General features: G+C 39.8%; 1 protein-coding gene across 2 annotated transcripts in view; it reads left to right on the plus strand.

Annotated features, from left to right (window-relative positions):
- The first annotated feature begins 704 nt into the window (after positions 1-704).
- Positions 705-26,821, plus strand: part of pcdh11 (protocadherin 11) — a 202,747-nt gene continuing 176,630 nt past the window's right edge. For both annotated transcript variants that reach the window (XM_036548209.1, XM_036548210.1), the window contains exons 1-3: positions 705-781; positions 12,503-13,082; positions 19,126-21,612. In XM_036548209.1, coding sequence (XP_036404102.1) covers positions 12,543-13,082; positions 19,126-21,612 — 3,027 coding nt within the window. In that variant the 5' untranslated portion in view covers positions 705-781; positions 12,503-12,542. The remainder of the gene's footprint in view (positions 782-12,502; positions 13,083-19,125; positions 21,613-26,821) is intronic.

Genomic DNA, 26,821 nt, shown 5'->3' on the forward strand with positions numbered 1-26,821 from the left:
CACAGCAACCTCAAAACGCGTAATTCAACAACTTCTGAGAGTGATGCTGCACCAAGCCACACTCGCGTCTAACTATATCCGGGAAGGTATGCAGTGACTAGAGCCCCCCAACATCAATAATTCTGGGCTACGTGTACTTACTTACAAAAATACTAATGGTAATTAAACCAATAAAGCGACGACAGTCATTGGCAGCAATGTGAGACTAATGTTCTTTCCTGAATGAACCGTGGATCTAATACAAATGTGAACTTGTTTAGAGAGCGATTACATTTGCAGACCGATGAAAGGGACTTTCTGTGACAGACTTCACAATTTTCAACTCTTAACAAGAATGCATAGTTGAAATCCCACGTACTGCCAAAAGAGAGAGGACTTGGACCACCGGTGTCATTATTCCTTTCTTGGAATTGCACTGCAGTTTGCCCAAGATACCCGAAGAGGAATGATTCTGTTTCTCAAAAAATAAAGTAACTGAACATCAATGTTTTTTCATTCGATTTTGGACTATAGACTGCATAAAACAAGGATAATTTCCAGTAGTCGGATTTAATTTTATTAAAAACTCGTTTTATTTTGGTTACCAGAGGAAAACCTTTTTCTTTTCTTTCTCTCTCTCTCTCTCTCTCTCTCTCTCTCTCTCTCTCTCTCTCTCTCTCTCTCTCTCCTGTCCTCCTTCCTCTTCAGTTCGACTCATGGCACATCATCTTCTAAAGCACTGATGTCGCTACGTGTCGGGGATTGCTAATCGTTTGGCATATATTGCTTGAAGGAATTCAAGGTAAGGTCGATTCGTTTTACCTACAGAACTATATAATCGCACAAGAAGATGATACCACATGACGATACTGCTATAAATTTAGTCGATTTTGTAGAATGTGAATTCATGCAAGGTGGTCGAATAATTCACAGGTCAGTTTGCACTATCTTGCTACATTTAGTTTACATGTAGAAATAGGCACACGTTATCAAAGTTGACGCAGTCTTGCACATCATTATACGATAACTTTCATTGTAGTAAATTGTTTTTGATAAGCTTTAGCTGCCCCGGGAGAGGCGTTGATGTAATTAACGCTACCACTTTTTACAGGGAATAGACCATCCATTGAAGCAAAAAGTCATGCCAGGAGTTGTACATGGATCGTGTTGTAAACATTTATGAAAAACAATCGTGTCATTATGACTTTCATTACTCAGTTCATAATGTTCCAACATTATTGCTGTGTCGTTCCTATCCTGAGTGAAACACATTATATTTAAGGAACAAGCTCAAACCATTACCTTTTACTGCGTCTAATACAACGTACCAGCAAACAGATTTGTTGTACGATGGACACACAGTAGATAATTCGTGAAACCGTATTCGTCCCACGAATTCCAGGCTTTGTGGTCGAAGCCGGCAAAATAACATGCATACAGATATGCATTTAAATGTAAGCTTGGCACAGCAGTGAACGCTACGTTAATATAACCAGATGTATAGCTGAACGAGATTTAGTTTAGTCGAAGATGTTTATGCTATAGTATGTATGCTTGTTTTCTATTCAAATGGATTGAGTACAACAGTGAGTACCCAGTCGTGAATGTCTGATTTATTTGCAACTGTTGGCAAGATAGTGTGACCGGCGCAAACGATAGAACTTAAAGTAAGACAATAACAATAAATGACGAGTTGTTTCTCTGACAAACATGTCATTCTGTAATCTTAGTATTCTTAAATGTAACGCAGTGAAAAACGAGGGGCAGTGTTTCATGCAGAATGTATGCCGACAACCTACGTAAACTGGCATGTTGAAATTAAAATGGACAGATCTTTAGATTCGCAATGCAATAATTTCGGCAGTGAGAGATTGGGCATCATAAGGGCACGGAACCCTGATGAGTGATTGTTTTGACATTTCCAATGATGTCGCCGGCAAAACGTGACTGGTGTAACCGCTCGACCCTACTTCAGACAGAGCTGCTGCCTATTGCGGTGCCGGTACACATTTTATGAGCATTAAGCAGAAGTGTTTATCAGGCTGGACGCGCGGTACGTAGGTTACAGGTCAACACAAACCTATAAGGTGAAATATTACAACGCGCGATTTAATGTTTGGGGAAAAAAAAAAAAAAACTTACCCGTAGGCATGAAATCAGGACGGATGAAATAAACAAGATGCGTGTTTTAATTGACAGACTCCCTTGCCAAGGGCTTTCCTTAGACACCAAATCAGCTTAGGTCATGTAGCTACGCGTAGCTTAGCTTTTGCGATTCAGTATGAGTAGCGTAAATGTTGAAAAGGACTTTTGAAACCCGTGGCGACATGCACACTCTTCTTGCAATAGTATAATTTAGCAGTTAGAAATGATCGATGGTTTTGACTACATGACCAATTGAAACCAGTCAATTTATTGTTTTAACTTTTGCGTCTAACCCTGTGGCGGTTTACAAGTTACAGAGCCTGCTTGGTTTGATCTTAGGAGGCATGCTCTGTTGTTCTGTCATAGGCTACATCTTAAATCTCAAACTTATATTCAAGCGGAGACAATTAAATGAAAATAAGGCAAATATTATTCGAGTATTTCCCTAATATCAAATTTAATTGTCATGGTTAATAGATTGGATCTGTCATGAAACAACCCTACGGCATGGTTAATTAATCATTTTTAGTCTTTTGACACAGGTTTCGCTTTATGCCATTGTGCTTCGCTTAGATATAGCATAATTATACCTTGACGCTTTCCTTTTTGCTCAGGCAAAACTGACTGAGTTTTGTACAATATATATATATATATATATATATATATATATATATATATATGAATAGCATTTAGCTGAAGTACTTATGTTGCAACTCTGGAATACTCTTGAAATAGATAACCTTGTTATAAGATATAGGTGCTGGGTTATTTTTCAGAAATGTCCCTCAAACCAGAAATCTCTTTGGTATTAATCCTGCCCAACTGATTTACATTCTCCATTTCAAATCTCAAATTTATAAACAGAGTATTTAAATAATTACTCTTAATTGGCCACAGTTGGAAGAAATAAACTTTTCTCAATATTACTTTTTGTCATTAGCCATAATTTTGTCTTAAACATCTGACCAGACTGGATATTGTGTTTGATGTGTGCCTCTATGAAGTAATCAAGCAATCAAATATGGAATTCTAGCCAACTGTGAAAGATATTCAGAATCCATGTATTTCACAGTAAGCCGATTTTCAATGATAAAGTGCCCCACAGGCTTCGAGATTGGCACCTCAGTACCTCCATTTCTATAGATGGCTTATGTCAGTAAATATTGTTTCTAAGTAAATAATACTTAGTAGTATTATATTACTTAGTATAATAATAATAATAATAATAATAATAATGAGTGGGTCTACGGAGTAGCATCAGTCCACTCCTGCTGCTTTGTATCTATAATTCCATTAAGTTTTTTTTTTTTTTGCTTCTGTAGTGATGTACATGTAGTGACATCCAAAATAGGCAACTCCTTTTTAATTCTGTGATGTCGTCTCATTGCTTCAATGGTAAGGGATGGAATACACTTCCCTCTTTTCGCTTGTTGTTGCCCCGCACCAGTCACCATGGATGTTGCCATGATTTGAATGCAGAAGATCACTGTCGTTCTTGATTGGTTTTATTCAAATGTATGAACCAAGACTCGTGCATAGTGTGCATGCAATATACTGTCAAGGCTGAAAAAAAGTAGAGAGTTTTGATGATCATAAATTCCTGATCTAAAGAGGCAGAGTACATCTGAAATAAGTTGGGAGGAGGTAAGGGTAGTTGAGAGCCAGAGTGGCAAAGAGTGGCTGGCAAATTGTATCAGGTAAACTTGAAAAAAAGATTTTCTAATGTGAAAATGGCCATCACATATGGATGGGGTCACAAAGTTTAAGCGTAGGGTGGGAATAGCATTTGTGTGTCATTGAAGCCCAAGTCTCACTTGGTGGCATATGCATTGTTTTTGAACCCATTCACTTGAACTTAAATTTAGCACTGTAATAGAATCCCTGAAAGGTAGTCTGATATGTTAGGCTGAAGGATTGAATTAGATGTCTTTGTATGTGACCATGTTAATGAGCAGCACTCTGATGTTTGCTTATATATATATATATATATATATATATATATATATATATATATATATATATATATATACATATATATATGTATATATATATATGTATATATATTATTTCAATTGGAGGGCATGATGAGGCAGGTGGGATATTTTATTTCTTATATGATCATTGTTATGAGTGGTATGAAATAAAAGAAAAAAATATGAATGGACTAATAACTGTACATGGGTCTTTCCTGTAAAACTGTTACAGGTTATTGTCCTGCTTGTTCTAGGATCTGTTAATGACATACTGTGCATACCGTTTGGATTGGGGTCATACGGGTCTTTTTTAGCATTCGTTTTGTGGGCATGGTTTTGGAATTTTTTTTACTGCAAGCCTGTGACTGTCTCATTGTTGAAATGTTCAGCATGGCGTAGTGGGAAGCCACGGGCTTCATAACCCAAAGGTTGCCGGTTCAATTCCCAGGTGGGCCACTGCTGTTGTACCCTTCGGCAAAGTACTTAACCCGAATTGTCTTTGTGGGCATCCAGCTGTATAAATGGTTAACGTGAAAATTGTAGGCTATGTAAGTTCTTCTGGATAAGAGTGTCTGCTTAGCAAAATATAATGTAGTGGATTCTTTTCAAGAGGGTTCTAATTCTTTCATCACTCACATTTGTTTAAGAGGATCCCATTATTCTAACACAGTGAATAATGGGGTACCTTCATTTTAAGATGCTTTTGATGCAGCCTAAAATATTACCATTTACTCTTCTTGTTAATGTCATATTTCGGAGACCGTCATATCTGCAATTTTTATAGCTCTTCCTTCCTTCTTTCTTTCTTTCTTTGATCATCATCACCTCTAGACTGCCCTCTAGGGGTAGTACATATGTTGACATTACCAGGTTGCGAATGCCTGATGTAAGGGCTCTACAAGTGACTTACCAGTGCCAGATATATAAGCTAATACATAGATTTGCACATTTCAAATACATAATATCTTTTGAAGATGTAATACTGATTTTAGTTTGGCATAAGTTTGATAGTTAATATTCAGCTACTGAGCACAGTTGTGTCGCATGCAACGGCCATCAACAAACATGTTTTAAGGTGAATGCAAATCAGTCTCAGGTTTATTAGAGGTCATCAGCTTCTGTTTTATACCACATGCAAAATATCTGTGGCTGGGAAGATAGCTCATGAATGGCAAATGTACTGAGGACCAGCAGGTGATGTCGAGAGAAGCACTGTTCATCTCATTTGCTGTTGTGCATTTGCGGTGTTTCTTATAACAGCAGAATGATTAATCCTTATTTGTAAACATAACATGATAATATCCAGAAAATGTCTGAGAAGGAAAAAAAGAGTAGTAGGTTATCATTTTTTTTACTTTGAGCTGAACAAATCTGATAAGTGTTGTTTTGAATACGATTAATTTTTTAAAGCCTTTCCAATTAAACCTGCTAATGGAGGTCATGTGAGTGTTTACTCTTCTCTGATTGAAAACAGAGAAGCCTAGTATGCTACCTGGACAGGTGCCATCATTAACTTTCCAGAGTGTCTTGTGTCCCGGTCCACAGTTGTCAGAAGAAACCCTTTGGCATCCACTGCCACATCTGTGGCAGGCACTCTGAACACCGTGGTCAGTATTACAGAGTCAAGCAGAACCAGACATTATTCTCTCCTGACAGCATGATAAGGAAACTGCAAGGTCGTAGATCCTGGAAAGGGTTTTAATGGATCACATTGGTAGGCCTGTCTCTCAGACTGCCAAGGATCTCAGGAACTGCTCACATAGGTTCGCTGTCAACTTGGAGAGACTTGCATTTTAAGAGACCCCAGAAGCAGGTCCCCAGTACCTTGTGACTCACATCTGCTTTACATTCGGTGTTCTCTGTTTGCTAACTGCCTTGTCAGTCCGTGAATCTCTGTAAGCAAATTATAACATGCCCCACACTGACAAAGCGCTGTTTGAAGGCTTTTCAGCTCACACTGGTCAGCTTACAAATACTGCATCTGCATGTTATTTTGTAATTTGTGTGGATTCCCCTGTTGTGAAACATCATTTTAGGGGACGTCTCTACTAAAAAAGGTGGTGGGGGGGATGTTTTGATTTTCATTCACTTACGTCCTCATGCAGTTTCTACGTACTGTCCATTGACCCATTCAGTCAACTTCTAGAAAAAGTACTTTAAATAATTGAGTCATAATTAACACAGAATTATTTATGCACTTAATTCATATTTGACTAACTATATTATTGATGTAATTACTGAAAAAAAAATCCAGTGACGCAAAGTGAGCTTACATCACTTTTTTTCATCCCCATGACAACAAAACAAGTTTCTTACCAAAAATGCCTTTCTTCGTATAGAAAGGGGATGGGGTGCACACAGTGCAATAAAACCTTCATGAAGATGGAAAAAAAAAATTCACACAAAAAGAGCATGGCCATTGGCCAGTGCACTCAGAGTACTAAACATAGGGAAGTGCTGAAACCAAAGATGTGACACCCTGTTAGCTGAGAGATCAAGTATGGCAATGTGCCACAAAAACTGACAAATAGATGCTCGGTATTTGAGACACAAAGGGAAGCTCTGGTCATATTTGATATGCGTATCACCCGGATTGCATGATGTATGTTGCAGCTTGAGCTTCGGCTCACAGCTGTGTTGACGTGTCTCAATCATTAGCCCCTGCTAGTCAATGCTAGTAGTTTATCTTTTTCTGTCTGGAAAAAAAAAAAAAAAAACTACCCCTTTCTCTGGTCTCCAATCACCTAAAAACATTTATGGTGTGATGTCAATCAGGTAGAAATAGTATGCCACAAAATGTTTGTTTCAAAGACTCAGAGGTGGTCAGTGTTTGGCAGCACTGTGCAATATCAGCTCCAAACTTTTTTTTAGACTCACTCTCACTATTTGCAGCATGTTCATGAATGGCAATACCGTTGTCTGCAAATTACCAGAGTATATGTACTAACACATGTACTAACACCTCTGTTACAAGTGTGATATCAAATAAAAGCTGATTCATTCATTTATCGATGTCAACAAGATAGTTAGCAACATACTTCAGCTGTCATAATTTTTGAATATCCCATTGACAGCAATTGATGACTGTTTTTCTAGAGATTGTTATTACGTTAGTTCAGTTTATTACATAATTACATTAATCAGTATAATTAAACTGCATAGATGGTTTCAAAGACGGTCTTATGTGGGATGTTTGCATGTATCACAGTGTCCATAGGCTGATAATGTACTTAATCTTAAAATACACCCTTCTGCTTTGACATTTTTGTCTTGTCTTACCTGTTTTCCAGCATGTATAATTCTTTAACGGAATTAATATGTTCTTTGTGTGTATATTTCTTGGTTCATTACAGTTTGGCGGAGATACAGGGAACTCTGACAGGGACAATCCTGTATGATCACACAGCATAGCGACTCGCTGTCCAGGGCACTGCAATCACAGCCGCAATTGCAGTCTTTATTGTTGCATGGTCATGTAACATGCAAAATAGTCAAATTCTTGAGATAGTATTTCCGATTAATATTTCAAATATCATTCTAAAGCAGAGCTACAGCTATCATGTTTAATATATATATTACTTACATGAACATACTTACATGAACTCACACTGCTTTTCTCACTGGTTATACACATGCTGTGGTGACATCAATAGTGATTATAAATTATATGATTAAGATATTTCAGAAAATAAAAAAAAAAATATATATATATGTTTTGACTTTTTTATGCCCATCGTTATAAGAGCGTATTTGAACACCACTTTGAACTCCACATCTCGAGCGATTCCATCAAACCGGTACTCATATATCTTGGTTTATGGATTAAGCTGGAGAGCAAAGGTGTTTTTTCCCTCCATAGCCCAGGTTTAGTAATAAAGACAGGCAGCTCTGTCCATCACATTGTCATGTAAAGCGATCCTTGCTCTGGATTCTCTCCTCCACTCTGGCTCCTCAGAATGGAGGCAGGTTTTGTGCCTGCTGGATTAAATCATCCGTCTAGGGCTCAAAATAGCCTCGTGGAGACCAGGGAAATGTAAGCAAGGAAGATGGCCTCAAAGGCATTTGTGCTTCTTTTCTTTTTCATGCTCCATTCTTCAAAATATGTCTCCCATACACAATGCTGTGTTAGTTGCACTACCAACCTACTGCATGAGTAGTGCTCAACATGTTTATAAAAGACACCCAGGGTGATTTCATGAAAAAAATAAAACTGTGTGGTGGGATGTACTGCACATTTATAAATCTGCTTTGTAAGGGTCATTAACTTGGTGAGTGCCTGGTACTTCCAAGTAAAAACATCCCTTAGTACTCCTTTGCAAATACTGACTGACATTTTCCTGAACACTTCAAATGTAGTTTAGCACTCAGATAGATTGCATGTTAAATGAAAATAAATTGTCACATTTTTTTCAAAGAACATCATAAATTCCTATAAAACCAAATGCCATGATATGCATCAGACTGGCTCCTGTGCTGAATGTTAACATTTCACACAGATCTGTATTTTTAATGAGCATGTGTGGTGGGGTATATTTAAGAAAATGAAAGAACTCAAGATTTTGCAACACTAGCCAAAGAAGTATGAAGTGGAGCTGGGCCTTGTGCAATCCAGCCACCCTCTCCCTGGCTATCTGTAGCAGCACAAAATGTAGAGGAAATCACTGATATAATTTGTTACCTAATTCATTTGCCTTGGTTTAACTGTTTCTTTGTTTTCCTCCTCATTTTTATTCTTGGTGCAAATACTTCAGTATCCAAATTACCTTGCGGGAGTGGTGGGATTAGTTTCATAAATCACCTTACTGCAAGGTGGCGAGAGCCTAGCTGGGAGGTGCATTTAATATTTCTTTAAGCCAGTGGTCAGAAAGGGTAGTCTAGTGTGACTTATACGACAAGGGTCAAAGGGCAACAGTGCCTTTGTCACAGGGTTTTTGATTGAGTGAGGTCAATAAATTGTCAAGACAGAATAGGGAGCAGGTCACGGTCTGTGTCCAGTGCCACGGGGTGATGTGAGTTTTGATTCATGAGCGAACACTTGGATTCCTGAACAGTGTGATCTGAAACATGGCCTGAGAGCGCGGAGCCTCACGGCAACATCTGTCGAGGATCAAAGTTTCCAACTTATTGATTTAGTCAATAGATCCAGAGACATTTAGAACGAGCATAAGACACACACGCACAGCAGTGCTTGTGTGTGTGTGTGTGTGTGTGTGTGTGTGTGTGTATGTACAGAAGTTGCTAAATGTCGCATGATTTTTCTTTAATAACCTGTGGAATTAAATCTGTGATGCAATTTGTGTGTATATCATACCAGAGTGTCCAAAAATGTAGTGAAAACTCAAAAAGAAAATAACATTCATTTATTTCTGGACAGCACACTAAGCTTTGTAGAGATTTGTGTCTACAAAAAACAGACTCTTGCAGGGTGATCTGGTAGCTTTCTGGTCTGAAGCTGGCAACACTGAGCAGGATATGCCTTGACTTTTGATCTTAAATTCAGCTCACTAGATTCCTCCTTAGCAAGTGTGTTCTTTTCATTACACATTATAAGGTGCTGCCATGGACTGGTTGGGGCTAGACTGAGCTGTGGAATAGTAATTGCTCCACCGTCTTAAAAAGGGTACAAACTTGAAAGTAAGGCAAATCAGGATTCATGTCTTTTCAAAGGGCAGCACAACACTTTGTGTAACGGCGCAAAGAGCGACCGGCACATTGATCACTGTCATGTAAATAACTCCGCCGCTTTCCTTCTGCCTAGCCGAGCCATAATGAGTCTCTCTTGAGTTTCCCCTCTAAAAGCACATGGTGAGACAAATGGTACGGAGTAGACAGTTAACATGAGCAGGGGCTATCACTGCTTTCACCACTCACCTAATCAAAACCAGTTTAATTAGCTTTTTACTTCTCCATTAATAAATTTTTCCCTTTTCAGAAAAAAAAGAAGTGATGTGGAGGTAAATGTCAGTGCAAACTTGCAGCAGAAAGTCCCCTTACTAAATTTGTAAAAGCCATAATTAATTCTCAAAAGAAATCAGGTGTGCTGATAAAAGGCCTGAATAAAGCTTGTGGACAAAATCAACAAATACTTAACATAACATAGCTGACACAAAACCAGACTGTACATAGCAGTGATGGCAGAGTCAGATTTCATGAACTGTGGAGCTAATACGTGCTGCCAAGCACTGATTTGCGTGAATGATCCAAAACACTTTGCTCTTCATAGAAGAACACTGTGATGTGTTCAGATCGGTGAGTCGCTAATAACTCATGAAAGCTCCACCCATTGAAGCTGCAGTCTCCCATTGCTTTTAGGTAGAGAGTTTTATAATATGTGACTTTTGGGTAAATTATGACCACATGCATTCAGGCAAGTAGGAGCTTAATTTTCATCCACAAAAGTGGATAATTGCCATTTTTCCTGTGCCAAACTCCTGGAGTCTGCTCGCCTAAATTGAGATTTGGGAATGATGGATTCACATATTTGTAAGAAAGCCGTTTCCTATTACATTCCTTGCCTTGCTTACTGTTATGACAAAAATATGTGAGTAGATTATCTATTGTGGCTAAATTTAATGCTACCTCCATTCAAAAGGGAGATTGTTCAAGAGCCTGTCGCCAGGGCTGAATTCCCCAGACATTAAGTCCACAAATGTAAAGATGAACAGAGGAAGACGGGTGTTTTATATTTTCCTCTTAATGCAACAGCTGTGACTCCAAGAAGATGAATGACATTACAGGGTATCTTTGGAGATGTTACAAATGTGTTTTTTTTTTCATCTTCTTTCTGAGGATTAATACCACGTTAGCTACTTTGTAAAGAAATAAAAACACTCGTGTCTGGAAACTGTCAGACATGGCACCCACTGGTTTCTCAGTGACCTACTTCAACTTTTGGCACGTACTAAGGAATTCACCCCTTCAGCAATTTTTATTTATTTTCCGCCCAAATTGGATTTGCATTGCTATCGAATAAAGCGACATACAGCACCCAAGACTGATTTAGAAATCATGTCAAACGGGGCAAAAACCTATAGGCTTACAACCCACTGCATTTCCTACCACAGAAAATGGCAGACTTGGGTCTTAATTGTTAGTTATTTCCTTTCCATTCAGTATTACCCAGCACAATTAAATTGAAAGTGTGGGGCATTCAGCAGAAACGATGCATTGTATTTTTATTTGTGATTACACAGTTATGACCTCATTTGCAACACATTAATGGAAGGGAAACCTACACAATGTTGACAGTAATCCTCTGTATGTATGGGTGCTGGAGTAATCCTGCCTTTAGTCGACCAAGTCAATTGTTATGGATTGAACACAATTCTCGCAACAGAAAATATGCCAGCGCTAATAAGAAAACACATCTGATCAATACTTATGTACTTGTAAGGTTAACAGTTAATGGTTTTTACATGGGGAACTGTGATCACAACTTTCTCTGAAGCACTGTCATTTTTTTTTTTTTTAACAGGAGCATAAAATGCATGATAAGCAATAAATACAAATAAAAACATAAACACAAATAGCCCACTTGCTTTCCCATTTTCCCATGAAGTGGAAACAACACTACACACATCAGTGCCAGCCATTCAATACTGTATAACCAGTTGTGTAAATGTTGTTATCTTTAAAACAACTGCAGTTTTTTTTTTTTTTTTTAACCAGTGAAGATGCTTCATATAAGAGCAACTTCATGTGTTACTATCAAGTATCATAAATGTAAGAGAAACCATTGCTATGGTTGTCACATTGTTCATCATTGTTGAATGCTGTGCAGCTATGTTCTAAGATAATAACTGAATCAATTTTCTATCTTAAGAAAGATGAATTCAGAGGTGCAGATTGTTGTCATCCGTATCCTACCAACCCCCAAATCTGTCCACTTTAGACCAGAAATAACGTCTCCATGGACACGCTCAGAGAATGAATGGATGAGTGAACATCAGAATGAGCCAGTGACTGAATAAGTGAACTAATTACTTTTTCATGCCTATGCAGTCCATAGCTGCTGGCAGACAACAGAGGTTAATTGTGTAAAACTGTGCCATAGTGTTGTGATGTGGCCCTCTGTACTTCTAAACATGGGGCTGACTGGGACAAATGGCTATTTGTCATAGACCTAGGAGGGGTGCTGGCCCTAGACAGGTTCACTTGGAAATGGTCAGGGTCAAAGTTCAGTGCTTTCACTGACAGAATGGGATTGTACTGTGGGAAAGCTGGCACTAATTGAAACAGAATGCAGAAATGTCTTTCAAATTCAGTTTAGAGCAATGTAGTTTTTTTTTTAATCTTCCCTTTCAGTTTCTAGCTTTTCAGAATGTCTCTTCAGTTATTCTGAATTTTTTTCTATTGGTGTTGATGTTTCATGCCTCTTTGTCTTTTCTTTCCCTTCCTGGTGTCAGAGCTGCAGCCTTACAGTGAAGTTCCTCACTCCTGCTGAATATGGACTTAGCCTGTGAGGCACACCTGCTGGTGGTTCTGCTCACCTGTCTGGCCTCGCGGTCCTGGGCCCAGGAGAAGGACTACACCGTGCGGGAGGAACTGCCAGAGAACGTGAGGATTGGGAACCTGCGCAAAGACCTGGACCTGGCCCTGGACCCCAATGTCAAGCTGTCATCGCCGCTGCAGTTCAAGCCCGTCTACAAGACTGGCGACGTGCCTTTGGTGCGGGTCGAGGCCAACACGGGGGAGATCTTCACCACCTCCAACCGCATCGATCGGGAGAAGCTCTGCTCGGGCGTCTTCAACGAGAAGCGCTGCTTCTACGAGCTGGAGGTAGCCGTGCTTCCCGACGAGATCTTCCGCCTGGTAAAGATTCGCTTCCTTATCGAGGACATCAATGACAATGCCCCCCTGTTCCAGTCCACTGTCATTAACATCTCCATCCCGGAGAACACTGCCATCAACTCCCGCTACCCCGTCCCCTCCGCCCTAGACCCGGACGTGGGGATCAACGGAATTCAACACTATGAACTTGTCAAGGTGAGACTTTACACAGATTACCACCTGGTAATCGAGGTGTGAGGATAAGTGTCATTAATCCCATTGAGTGCTGCCATACACACACGATATTTCACAGAAAATGGATGGAGAAAGACTACCATCCCATTCAATGTCTTATCTGTATCTTTGGACCCATGTAATGGAATTATTTCGTCAAGAATGCTACCCTTACATGCTGTCTGAGTCCAGCATGTGATGAATACATTTATTTTTAGGGGTTTATTTAATGGACCCCTCCTTCCATGATGCTCTTAGGGACACTAGAGATGCTGTCAAGATGCAACAGTCCTATTGCTATTATCCTCCCAGTGGCCCTGAAGAAGTTCTGTTGGCTAGAAGCACACGTGCAAGAGGTTTGAATTTATAGTCTTAGGCTGGAGTCTGTGATCTCTCTTTGATCGTTTGGTGCATGCTAACTTTGATTAGAGTTGGGGGAGGAGGGTATCATGAAAACACTGGTAATACTCACTTTGTGGTTGTCATGGTGATACTACACTGTGATTAGATTACAATATAAAAACAGCTTTTACTCTCACCTTAATAATGATGGTGTCTGGCTGCACAGGCGTCAGCATTTTGTATGAACCTCTGTCCACCACTGTATGGTAATCATAATGCCTCTTATTAAACCAGGAGGAAAGGTCAGTGATAAATGGTTTAAGGTAAGTTTCTAATTGCAGTTGAATGGAATTGGAAAGATGAATGGGTACCTTTTTGTAGCACAAGGCGCTCATTTTCATTCTAGTCCACTAATTGATGCTTTATGAAAAAAATGGTATTCTCAGTGGCTTAATATAGTCAGTTCTACCTAGAAAGAAGGATAATGCTATACCTTCCCCTGTTTGAAATTAAATACTTTACCAGATCCATTATGGTGACTGAATTTCACATTTTGACTAATTAAATTCATTTCCGTTGTTTTCCCTGTTTCAGTGCACATAAAAAATGCACAGATTATACCATATGTATTCTTACCACGGTCAACACACCCAGACAAAGGCGGTGTCTGCAATGGCTAGTGCATATTTCTTGCAATGTTCTAGATAAGTGCATCATTCTTAAATATCCTCTTATTTTACATAATGCACATAGATTATGAATCACTTTTTTGTAGTAGACATTATGCACTTTCAGCAGCAGTGATAAAGAACTGGGATTAAAAACATCTGGGTCTGGAAAAGGCTCCTCGTGGCTTAGTTAAGGTCACTGGACTGTATAAAATGCACAATAAATAAATAAATAAATGCATAAATAAATAAACAGTGTGCGTGTGTGTGTGTGTGAGAGAGAGAGAGAGAGAGAGAGGGAGAGAGAGAGAGAGAGAGCGAGAGAGAGAGAGAGAGAAGTCTACCATTGGAGTCTGAAGAGTAATTTGTACCTTTTTTGGGTGAATTAACAGAATTCCCCTGCTTTCCGTGTCTGACTTGATTACCAATTTGCATTTTTAAAGAGGTTTTATCTCTGCCAAGGCCTCTGCTGCACTGCCTTGAATTGATGAGTGGCTGACTGGAATTGTTTATGCCTGGAAGATGACCAGCCTAATGCTCGCAGCATCACAATGAAGAAATGGCACCCTTTCCTCAGCCAGTTCTGTCATTTAATTTATTTATTTCTCCTGTTCATGTCATGAGGGGGCAATTGAGTAGACATAAATATACACTGCCAGAACACATGTCAAAATACTGCAAGAAAATTAGCAGGAACAGGGAAAAAAACTGCTTAGCATGCACTTTAACTCAGTATTTATCATTCCCCATGCCTTAAATGTCTTAACCTCCATACAGCCACAGTAGTTGCCACTTGAGAGAAGGTCCATGCAATGTAATGTATATCAGAGGGCTGAGGGTCACAATTATGTGTGATTTTAAAGTTTTAAATGGATATATATGTATATAGTGTGTTTGTGTGTGTGTGATAGTTTAATTGCTACCAATGAGATTGTGATGGTTTTGGTAATTGGAACAAGCAGTTCTTTTAATAAGCGACAATACAATAGACTTCCTCCTTTATTGTTCTATTTTTGTCTGCCGTAGGTATGCTATGTATGCTGAAATTTGTGAATGGCACGAATTTGGAAAGTTTTACCCTTTGTGAAAAATATGATTAGGAGGAACACAGCTAGTTAAGTTACATTGAGGAGTCCTCAGGAGGGTTGATGGCCTTGAATCTATCCCTTGTATTTTCATTCCTTATATGCATGAGATGTGTGAAACCCCTGTACAATGACATTCCTTGTTGAGTCCCAGTATGGGATGTGGAGCGAATGTCTCTGTGTGCCATAGAGGATATATGGTGATCCATGATCAACGTATGGATAATTATTATTTTTTGATAATTTGATTTAATCAAATTTGAGTTCATCCAGTAGTGTGGACACCATGATAGAAGGGTGTTCTGTGTTACATGCAATGGTGCACTTTCTGCACCCCTAGGAACAGTCAAGGTCAACCTATGGAAAGCAATACCATGCTTGGCTAGAGAGGGACATTCCATTAGAAGAGATTTTATCACTTGAAAGAAACCCTCTTTACAAATTTCATGGCAGGACAAGGAAGCAGAGTCTGGGTCAGGGGGAGAAGCCTTTTTTAATTTTGGTTTTGTTTTATCCCCCCTTTCCATCCTACTCTTCTACCACTGAAAAAAGCCTTTAGCCCAACTTTTCCCCCATTCACTTTTTAAGACATCTATTTTGTAACTATCATACCTTGAAAGAGATAACAGTACAAATAGTACTTTATTGCAAAATTATGCATGAATAACAAATATATAACAGATACTAAGAGTTTCTGTATGATAGCATGGTTGCCAAGGCTAGTCTATCTTTCTCTCTATCCTATCTATTCCAGTTTTATATTTAAAAAAAAGCACTCTATACTAGTTTAGCACTTCACTCAGTATTTTACTGACCTCTTGTAGTACTATTCAATAACTACGCTTAGCGTAGTGATGCTCTTATTTGGGTAAGAAATCTGCTAAATGACGTAATGTAATGTGATGACTAGTAATAATGCCAGGAGAATTGTGTATATTTGTGTAGTAACAGTAATGACTGATCATAACATTAACTACTTTATGTTCGTGCTACATGCAGCTTTGTATCATGAATGTGAAAGGATATTAAATTAAGAGGTTCTGGCAGAATTTTTTCAACTTTGTTCAACTGTTTCTGTTGGTCAGAAATGGTTTTCATTAGATTGTGGCCCAGTGGGTCATGAGAGAGGTAAGGAAGGACACAGAGACCAAGTTAGCTGTCGATATTGCTAGAGATTGCCTCACCCCACCGTGACTATAAAGCCATGCAGATTGTCCCATCCGTGGCTGAAGGCTACTGTTAAATTCACCGCAGGTACTCAGTCTCCTTTAACTTCCTAAAGGTCATTGAATCGATTGAGAGATACATCAGCTGATAATCTGAACTATTGAAAGTGTCTGCACAGAGGCTTTGGAGTCATCTCCTGCAAGTCAATGTCAGGCTTAATACTGTCCTCTGCATCATTGTTCAGATTTGTTAATGTGTTAATGTATCAGTTTCATAAAAGCTTACCATGGCTAATTCAAGTGGAGGATAGGCATTAATATTGTCATCTTCAAAATTAGATTAAAATATGTGCTTTTATTTTCATACAATTATTATTGTTATTTTCATTTAATTCTGTGTGAGGCAGAGAGCCATAGCCCATTGTTTCATGAAATGCTCTTGTACCTAAGCTGCAGGTCAATCACGAGTTCAATTAGATGAAGATAATTTATTAAAAAAAAAAAAAAAACGTAGTCTTTATTTCAGAAGCGATAATGCTGCAGTGACTGTCACTTAACCTTATAGCTGGTGATTCATGTTCTTGTTCGTCTGTTTCTAAACCTGCCTGGGAGGTAATCAAAGTTGTGGAGGATCTGTCAGCCTCCTTTGGCATGAACGGCTATAGAAAGAGAGATGATTGATCGCCAGCACAGGCTTCAGACAGAGCTTGTATTGGCTAATTAAATGCACCAGGGGTGTCGTCAAAAGTGGAAAGTCTGAAACTTGGAAGCAAAACCAGAGAAAATGGAACTTGTCACAACATTGTCTTTCTCCCAATGTGAGAATGGACAGTTTTTCCAGCAAGACAAAGGGTGTTGCTTATTTCTGTGCCAGTGTCCACGTGGATCAGAGAACATAATTAAATTGTTTTTAAATGGTATTCAACAACCGGGCCATATTATCACTGTGGATTTGATTTATATGTACCTTTCTTGAGTGAAAATGCACATATTTAATCTCATTTGAGAGCTGTGCCCAGACAGAGTAATCTTTTTAAACATTATGTGGCACACGAAGCTTATCTCCTAAGGAAGATGCGTTTTCTTGTTATACCATGGAAATGTTTCTGACTGAAAGAGCTTCAAAGGACCTCTTTGTATCATGGAAGTGTATGGGTCTCATTCAGGTTCAGAGCTTTTTCTTCCTCCTTGTCTCAGTGGTGTCCTACATCAGAAGGACAGAAGACATGCCAGGTGCTAGCAGAAGCAAGTAGTCGGCCTGTAATCGTAAATATTAGTGCTAGTTTTAGGAGGGGAAGGCAATTACTTTGAACAGTCAGAGCCGGTTTCCCATGGGGATTACATATGCATTTGTTTTCGTTTTCCTCGGGCTTTGCTGCTGCCTCTCCTAAGAAGAAAAGCATTTTTTCATTTTTTTCTAATGTGCACATTTTTTCTTCTTCCCCCTTTAATCTATGGCGGACTTGCAGCGTATTTAAAATTGAAGCTTAGCTCTTTGGCTTCTCTTTCAACACTCTCTCACACATATGAACTGCCCTTGAAATCGTGTGAGCTGCCTCTTGTCCGCAGAAGCAGCCACGAGATAGTGAGGTAAAATGAAATCTCATTTTGGGTGAGGCATGGGAGAGCCGAGTGGAGAAGGGACCACGCTGAAATCACTCTTTGATTAAAGGACCACCATTAGATAAGGTACGGTGGCTTTGTTCTCTGAATTGGCTTGGTGAACACTGCGCTTTCACACGGCAGTACAACATCAGTTTAAATTGCTGTATTTGGACCCTGAAGTGCGTCTCCAGGCATCAGCAAGAAGCTAAATGCATTTTACAGGAGGATGACAAATGTTCAGAGCAAGGAAAGCAAGAATAAACAGCCATATTAAAAGATACAGAAGAGAAATAGGGCACCAAATATAGGTTACTTTTAAGGTATTTTTCAGAGCTTACAATATCTATTCACAGGATGATTACAGTTGCAAACCATGCAGAGTATATATTATTTATTTGCAGACACTCTTATCCAGGCCAACTTAATCAGGTTATATTTTTATAAATATTATCTGTATATTCAGCAGGATGTTTACTGAATTCGGTGCCATTCAGCCTGTAACTACAGTGCCCAGGATTTGAACCTACAGTCTCGTGTGGCCAGTCAAGTCAGGTTTCCTTATGGAAAACCACATGGACAAAGAAAGGCAGATTGTAATCACTTGTGTTAACTGCTAGTATTCAATTGTTTGTCCCACTTGAGACCTGTATTCAGTTTAAAGTAGGAAAAGAAATGAGAACAACAAATATGTGGCTTTTTTGTTTATGCAGAGACCTGGTTTACTCTTTTCATAGGAATCAACATTTGCTTAAGTCATCACTTTTAAGTAGGTAATTTCCTCTGGTTGTGTTCTCTAAGTCAATATTTTGAAGACCTTATGCATCTTTTAATAGGATTAAATAACTTTCACCTCAAGGTAATTTGCTGCAGATAAAACAAACATCTATTAAAGGCTGAAATGAACCATATGAACCATAGATACCTACTTTGTTTTGTCTGAAAAACCAAATAGCTGTGTTAGATTATCTCAAATATCCTGTGTTATTTGGTATTGACCCCGCATTTCATCATAGTTTATGCCAGTTAACCTACATAGAGTCGTCACTTGCTTTATTTGCAGCAATCATAACAACGATTTCTAACTTGTTTCTTGATAAAGTGAAATTTCCAACTTAAAAAAGCCTCATGCTTGTTTCCTTTCTTTATTCTCTCTCTACAGAGTGTGAGTGAATTTGGACTGGACATCATTGAGACTCCAGAAGGGGACAAATGGCCTCAGCTCATTGTCCAGCAAAACCTGGACCGTGAGCAGAAGGATACCTTTGTCATGAAGATCAAGGTGGAAGATGGTGGGACTCCCCCAAAATCCAGCACAGCTATCCTGCAGGTCACCATTTCCGATGTGAACGACAACCGGCCGGTGTTCAAAGAGAGTGAGGTGGAAGTGAATGTACCAGAAAATGCCCCTGTGGGCACATCAGTCACCCAGCTCCACGCCACTGATGCTGACCTTGGCTCCAATGCACAAATCCACTTCTCATTCAGCAACCAAATATCCGCTGCCACCAAACGCCTCTTTGCGATTGACAGTAACACTGGACTGATCACCATCAAGCAGCCACTGGACAGAGAGATCACTCCAGTTCACAAACTCATTGTGCTGGCTAGTGATGGAAGCTCCACACCATCAAGAGCTACAGTGACAGTCAACGTCACAGACATTAATGACAATGTGCCATCCATAGACACCCGATACATCATGAACCCTGTTAATGGCACCGTTCTGCTGTCAGAAAATGCCCCTCTTAATACTAAAATAGCTCTCATCACCGTGACAGATAGAGACGCTGATCTGAATGGGAAGGTGACTTGCTACACTGACCACGATGTTCCTTTTCGACTGAAGCCAGTGTTTGACAACCAGTTCTTGCTAGAAACTGCAGCCCCCCTAGATTACGAGACAACTCGAGAATATGCCATTAAGATAGTGGCTTCAGACTCTGGGAAGCCCCCACTGAACACTTCGGCTATGGTCCTAATAAAGATCAAGGATGAAAATGACAATGCTCCCATATTCCCTCAGCCTGAAATTCAGCTGTCCATCCCAGAGAACAACGACCCTTCAACACAGCTGATAAAAATCAGCGCCACGGACGCAGACAGTGGTCGCAATTCAGAAATCACTTATACCCTGGGCCCTGACCCGCCTGATGGCTTTAACATTGATCGACGGTCCGGAATCCTCTCTGTTGGGAAGAGGCTTGACAGGGAAAAGCAGGAGAAGTACTCATTCACTGTCATCGCGCGGGATAATGGCTCCCCGTCTCTACAGAACAATGTGACTGTGAAGGTGATGGTCCAGGACATTAATGACAACAGTCCAGCCTTCACCCACCCTGAGTATAATTTCTACGTGCCTGAGAATTTGCCATTGTACGGAACAGTGGGTTTGATCACTGTCACAGACGCGGATGCTGGTGACAATGCCGTGGTCACCCTCTCTATACTGAACGGCAAAGACAATTTCATCATTGATCCAAAAACTGGTGTGATCAAACCAAACATTACATTTGACAGAGAGCAGCAAAGCTCCTATACCTTTGTGGTGAAGGCGGTGGATGGGGGCCGGCCACAGTGCACCTCTTTTGCAAAAGTCACGATAAATGTGGTGGATGTAAATGACAATCGCCCTGTGTTTGTGATCCCCTCATCTAACTACTCCTATGAACTAGTCCAGTCCACCACCAGCCCAGGGTCTGTAGTGACAAGAGTCTTTGCTATAGACAATGACACAGGCATGAATGCAGAGCTGCAGTACAGCATCATCCGAGGATCTCCGAAGGGCCTGTTTGCTATTGATAAAACAACTGGTAACATCACGCTTCAGGAGAAAATAGTCCCTGCTGATCAAGGCCTGCACAGGCTGGTGGTTATGGTCAAAGACCTGGGACAGCCGGAGTCCTTGCATGCCATTGCTCTAGTCCACTTGTTTGTGAATGACACTGTGTCCAATGCCACCTTTATTCAAGAGCAGCTACGCAGGAGTATGGAGACCCCCTTGGACCGCAACGTTGGAGAGACTGAGGTCACGCCCCCGGCCAACAGCTATGTCATCGTGGTCATCGCCATCATTGCAGGCACGATGACCGTCATACTAGTCATTTTTGTGACTGCACTGGTGCGTTGCCGGCAGACACCGAGGCATAAAGTGGTCCAAAAGGGGAAACAGAGCGGTGAGTGGGTGTCGCCAAATCAGGAGAACCGTCAGATCAAGAAGAAGAAAAAGAAAAAGAAGAGGTCTCCCAAGAGCCTGCTGCTGAATTTTGTTACCATCGAAGAGTCAAAACCAGACGATCCCACCCATGAGCACATCAATGGCACCCTGGATCTCCCAGTAGAATTGGAGGAGCAGACCATGGGGAAATACAACTGGGCCACCACTCCGTCCACCTTCAAACCTGACAGTCCAGACTTGGCTAAGCACTACAAGTCTGCCTCCCCTCAGCCCACCTTCCAGATTAAACCAGAGACCCCAGTCGCTCCCAAGAAACACCACGTTATCCAGGAGCTCCCCTTGGACAATACCTTTGTGGTGGGCTGTGATTCATTATCCAAGTGTTCCTCGAGCAGCTCCGACCCTTACAGTGTCTCAGAGTGCAGCTGTCAGGGAGGCTTCAAGGCGCCTGGACAAATTCACACCCGACAGGTAATGCACGTCTTCTAGTTTGCCCTCTTAAGTCCTTCACACTGCTATTGCTCACCCTCACCTCTGCACTGTACTGTTCCTCTGTCCTTAGGAAGGGGGGGGGGGGTGGCGGGGTGGCGTGGGGGCTGCAGGGGATTTAAGCATCTCCCACATGTGCATGAAAATCACCAGCACTGAATAAGAAGGGAGGGAGTCATGCAGAAAAAACAGTTTGGGCATTGGTGGCTGACAGCCAAGCATATGGAAATAGCTGGAAAGAAACGGAATCCGTAGGTGGCACTGTGGCACTTTTACCTGCTTTTAGATAAAACATGGAAATATTGGAGGCTAGAAAATAAAAACAAAATAGAAGAACAAAACAGGAGTTTGTGTCAACACTGGCAGTCATTGTATGCAGGTACAGGAATTTTAGGTAATATTGTAAGGCTGCAGAGTAACAGCATGTTTCAGGATGCATTAGGTTGTCTGTGATGCTAATAGAACCCTGTATGGCTGCATTTGCCAAAGAAGCAGCTCAACTTTAAGATCTAATGCAGGCAGACAAGGAGATATTAGAAACACATGAGATGGCTGCAGCGTGACAGGAAGATTACAACAATGTTTAGGCATTCAAGGAGCTCTTGATTGACACTGTAAAGCCAAACACTGCCTGACAAAGTCAGCGTTGTGGTTTGACGAGAGACAGTTTAACAGAGGTACATTTGTTTCCCATGCAAACTGTGAACGCAAGTTCGACTGGACTGATGCTTGCGGTCTGGAACAGAACAGTGCTGACTGCTTCATGCCATATTTAGGTGCATGCTGTAATGGGAGATTTATACGCAGGGACCCGTGCTGTCTGGGCAGCAGTGGTTTTACGAGAGAAAGATTCATATGAATACCTGCAGCCTGCACGTAGCTTACGCCTCCCTCAGCTGAGTGCCAAATGCAAAGTGGCTAATAAATAAACGCAGGCAAGGGAAATTAATGTAAATCTGGGATGAGGAAAGGCGGCCTTGCTCAGCGGAGATGAGCGCCACTCCACGTGACAGAGATTGAGGAGTGCTATCTCCGGTCACAGAGATCAAGGTGAAGACCAAGCCAGGGGACCGAGACACTTAATTAGTTTGGGAGAGAAGATGGAGAATCGGTAATAGCTCTCTGTGCAGCACATGCCATCTGTTTAAACCTCTCACATTTTTATTTTTAATGAGCAGACAAATAGTATATTGTTTAACATAGCCAATGAGAAAATGATGGATTTATGCCAGGAATAATCAAAAACCTGGGGCTTTGTGGAAATATGTATAGGACCGTTCCTTTCAACCTTTGAATTTAGACAGGGCTCTGGCTGGGGTTGAGGGCTAGTATATGCATGTGTAATTACATGACCTGCAAGGCTCATAGAAGCTGGTGACACTTGGGGGACCAGATCCTCCTGAGTTAATCAATTCCTGGGATCTCACTAGAGCTGTAAGGTAAAACAGACACTAATTTGATCACAGAATTACAGTAGGTAATATGTAATATGCTTGAAATAAGGCAGTATTGTGACCTTCTGTACAGACATGTCAGCTCCACTGAATTTTTTGATGTGTCACACCTGTACTAAAATGAGGGAACGCAAAAAAGAGAAAATAGTAGGAATTTGCAGGAATGGTGAAAATAATTTACTGAACTTTTTCACCCACCAACCTCTGCTGGATGCCATTTAAAAACTGGGAGCTGTATAATGATGGTGTCCAGCTGTCCTTCATTCTTGATATGACTGTTACCAATTTAAGATCTCTGTGTTTTTAAAATAAGAACATTTAATAAACACCTTGACAGACTGTAAATTTTAAAATGTTAAACAAGATTATGGAAATCATCCCTACAATCTGACACATGTAATTGTAATCAGAATGGATGAAACCTGTCACCAGGAACTGGAACTCAGTAGTTTTATATGTATAGGCATGTGGTAATTTAGTGCCATAAACCTATATAACACATCAGAATTTTATTGAAAGGAATCAACATGCACTTTGTATTTTATGTCATTGCAAAAAAGCTAAGGTATGGCTTAATAGAGCCATAAAAATCAGACCTTTCATGTAATAGCCTACATTAATCTTAGTCATCATAATTATGACCTCTACATCCGATAGGGATACTTGCCAAATATAAACAAGAGAAATGCAGCAGGAATGTCTTATTGGCATATTTAGAAGATTAAGTAAGTGTTAAATTCTTTGTGAATGTCTTTGGTTGTCTAGCCCAAAAACAAAAAATGACACCCCAAATTTAAAATGGCACACGCATTCTGCAGTATGCTTCAGTTTATTCAATTCAGTCTTTCTTCACTGCTTATACAACTACTTCTCTGTGCAATCTCTTATGCTACATTTATGTCCAAAATATGGGACTTATTCTCTCAAAATGTCAGTTTTTTTTCTCTCCCGAGTTTAATTAGTATACCTCATTGCTGGAGAAAGGTAATGGACGTGAGCCTCTGCTTAGACTTGTCTCTTCTACATGGTAGCTCCAATTTCCAGATTTTTTTTTTTTTTTTGTATTGATGTGTCAGTTCCATGCAGTTGTTTACTTCAAGTCAACATTTCAAAGCAAACAGGGTGAAACTGGCATATGCTTGTTTCTCTGCACAGTTCTCAGAATCAAAATCTGCATTCTTTACTTCTATCCCCTCATAATTTCATCTCCCCTACTTTCATATCCTTGTGAGCAGGAAATCCTTCTCTGCATATTCCCTGCAAATTACACTATAGCCACTGATATGTTGTGTACGTAGTAATTTAAGGTGACACCCACAAAGAGTTGAGATTTGTGTTGTCATCCACCTTTTATTTTTAAACCCAGTTAAATGCAAAGCTCCGACATGGCACATCAACTGTAAGCCTTAGTACAAAGTCATGTTATGAAATAACATATAATTCACCTTATGTTTATTATACCCCTTGTCAACGTGTCAGATTGGCTTTCCATGTACAGTGCTTATAACTGTCCTAAAATACCTGAATAGTAATTATATGTAAAATTACATTTACAGAATATGGTTTAGTTTAAAGTGATTTAAAGTGATTAAGATTTTTATAATTTAAGTGTATATAACTTATGGAGTCCCTATGGTTTATATATATATATATATATATATATATTTTGTTTTTCAGAAGGTGGTTACAGGAGTCAGTCTTTGTTCTCAGATAAATGCTGGCACTAATATGTTCAGTGATAAGGTCTTGAGGAGAAGGTCTTGAGTTTGTTTTATTGCTTTATTATTTGTACAGCTGTGAAACAGATCAACAAATTAAAAAAAAAGGTAAAAACAAAAAAAAAGTTCCATGGACAAAGCAAAATGTGATTTTTACTTTGAGGAGCCATCATTTCAGATTCAGAGTAATATTGAATTGTTGTTAAATATGGGTAGGGCAGTATGAGACAGTGGCTTGTTTCATTTCCGTGAGCTGTGTTGCCATTGTACCCTTAATTACCTCAGATTTTTATCAGCAGTGTTAAAGTTCCTTCAGTATCATGGTCATATATAAAGCTGCATAAAAGAATAATATGTAAAAAATTACCCTGGATAGGGAATCTGCTAGGCAAAGAAATAATAGTCAAATATTTTCATGAATTAAATGTCTTTTCTGCCCCACATGATTTAATTTTCATCTCTCCCATAGTCTTAATTTATTTGTGACTACATTAGGATCTGGTGAACATTAACTACATTTAGCTGACATCTGTCTTGGTCAGATTTGATTGTGGAGATTTATTTTTTGTTGGTGAATTCCATTGTAACACTTGCTGCTCTCATATTTCACATCTAGTCCATGGCTTCCAATACTCACTAAGATATTGTGCACAAGTGTAAACGGCTTGTATCTTGTTGTACTGCTAACCAGAGTAAACTGTATTCTGGAATATTTCAAAACTGGATTATGTTCTTAAATCAGTTCCACATATCTGTGCTTCATCCTGCTCATCTTTGTAAAGTTTGCGAAGGGTTGGTAATCTTATTTGGGGTCCTCAGAGTTTACTGGGTTGGGTAATAACCCCTGCATTTGTAATCCCCTGAAATGTAAGCCTTTGCTGTGCCTGGGACCTTTAGTGGCACAGTTATGTAATTGTAGTTGCTCTGGAGGGAAAAGTCACATTAACAATGGGAGAGTGAGGCTTCATGAACCCCAGAGCTGATGGAGCTATCAAAAAGTTGTCAGTGACTCGTTTAAATTACTATTGTGTCTTGCTATGGACTAATTTGAGAGTATGTGGTAGTTCTGCCCATAATGTGGTTCATGAAGTCTTAATCTCACAAGCAGAGATTCCAGCTTTTTTTGGGTGCTGCTGTTTGACAATTTAACCCATGTTTAATAAAACTGTAATGTCATGAGTATTTAACTTTGCAGTAATTAATGTGTGCAGTGGTCAGACAAATGAATGAAAGCTACTGCGTAAAAATTGATATGGTCCTTATGAGTCTGGTCCTTAGTTAGAGTCGGTGATGATGCACATACTTCTACTTTAATTTAGATGGCTCTTTTTAACATATACACCTTGGACATAGTACATATCCTTAAAGCATACTTGTCTTGTGAACTTGGGAAATGTGTAATTTGCATCTATAACCAATAATGGGAGACGGCTCCCATGATCAGTGATGGCGTAGATGTAGTGAGAAATCACAGGGAATCAATCTTCTTTTCAAATGTTGGCAAATAACAATTGATATTCAGTGTTATGTGTTGATGCATTAAAAAAGCTGATATGTGTGGCCTTTAGGGCAGCCCTTTTTGGAAATGGGATATAGAAATATTCTCACTTATTATGGCTCTATTACCCTGTTCTTGTTTATCATGTGGCTGCAATTTAACAGCTCTGGTAATGGTAGTGCCCCTTACTGAGTAAATGACTGATTGACTGACTAAGCAGATCTCCCAGAATAAGAGAGTGCCTTCATTCTGTCGATATAAGGCACCAATGATGGGATCCATCACAGTAGTTGCAACCTCAATGTTTGCCAGAATAATGTATCCATGTGGATCTTCAGTTTTCAAAGATTGTCCCTGGACTAGAGGAAGGCTTTTTTTTATCTCTTCAGCTGAGGTTTCCAGCCTGAGGATGAATTCTTTGACTCAGATAATCTTCAGTCCAGTGGCTAAATGGCCTGCACTTAATATGGAGTTTCTTGGTGGTTCAAAGAGCCCTACAAAAAGACTGACTTTGCCAATCT

The sequence above is a fragment of the Megalops cyprinoides genome, chromosome 16 (genome assembly GCF_013368585.1).
Source record: "Megalops cyprinoides isolate fMegCyp1 chromosome 16, fMegCyp1.pri, whole genome shotgun sequence".
Classification (NCBI taxonomy): domain Eukaryota; kingdom Metazoa; phylum Chordata; class Actinopteri; order Elopiformes; family Megalopidae; genus Megalops; species Megalops cyprinoides.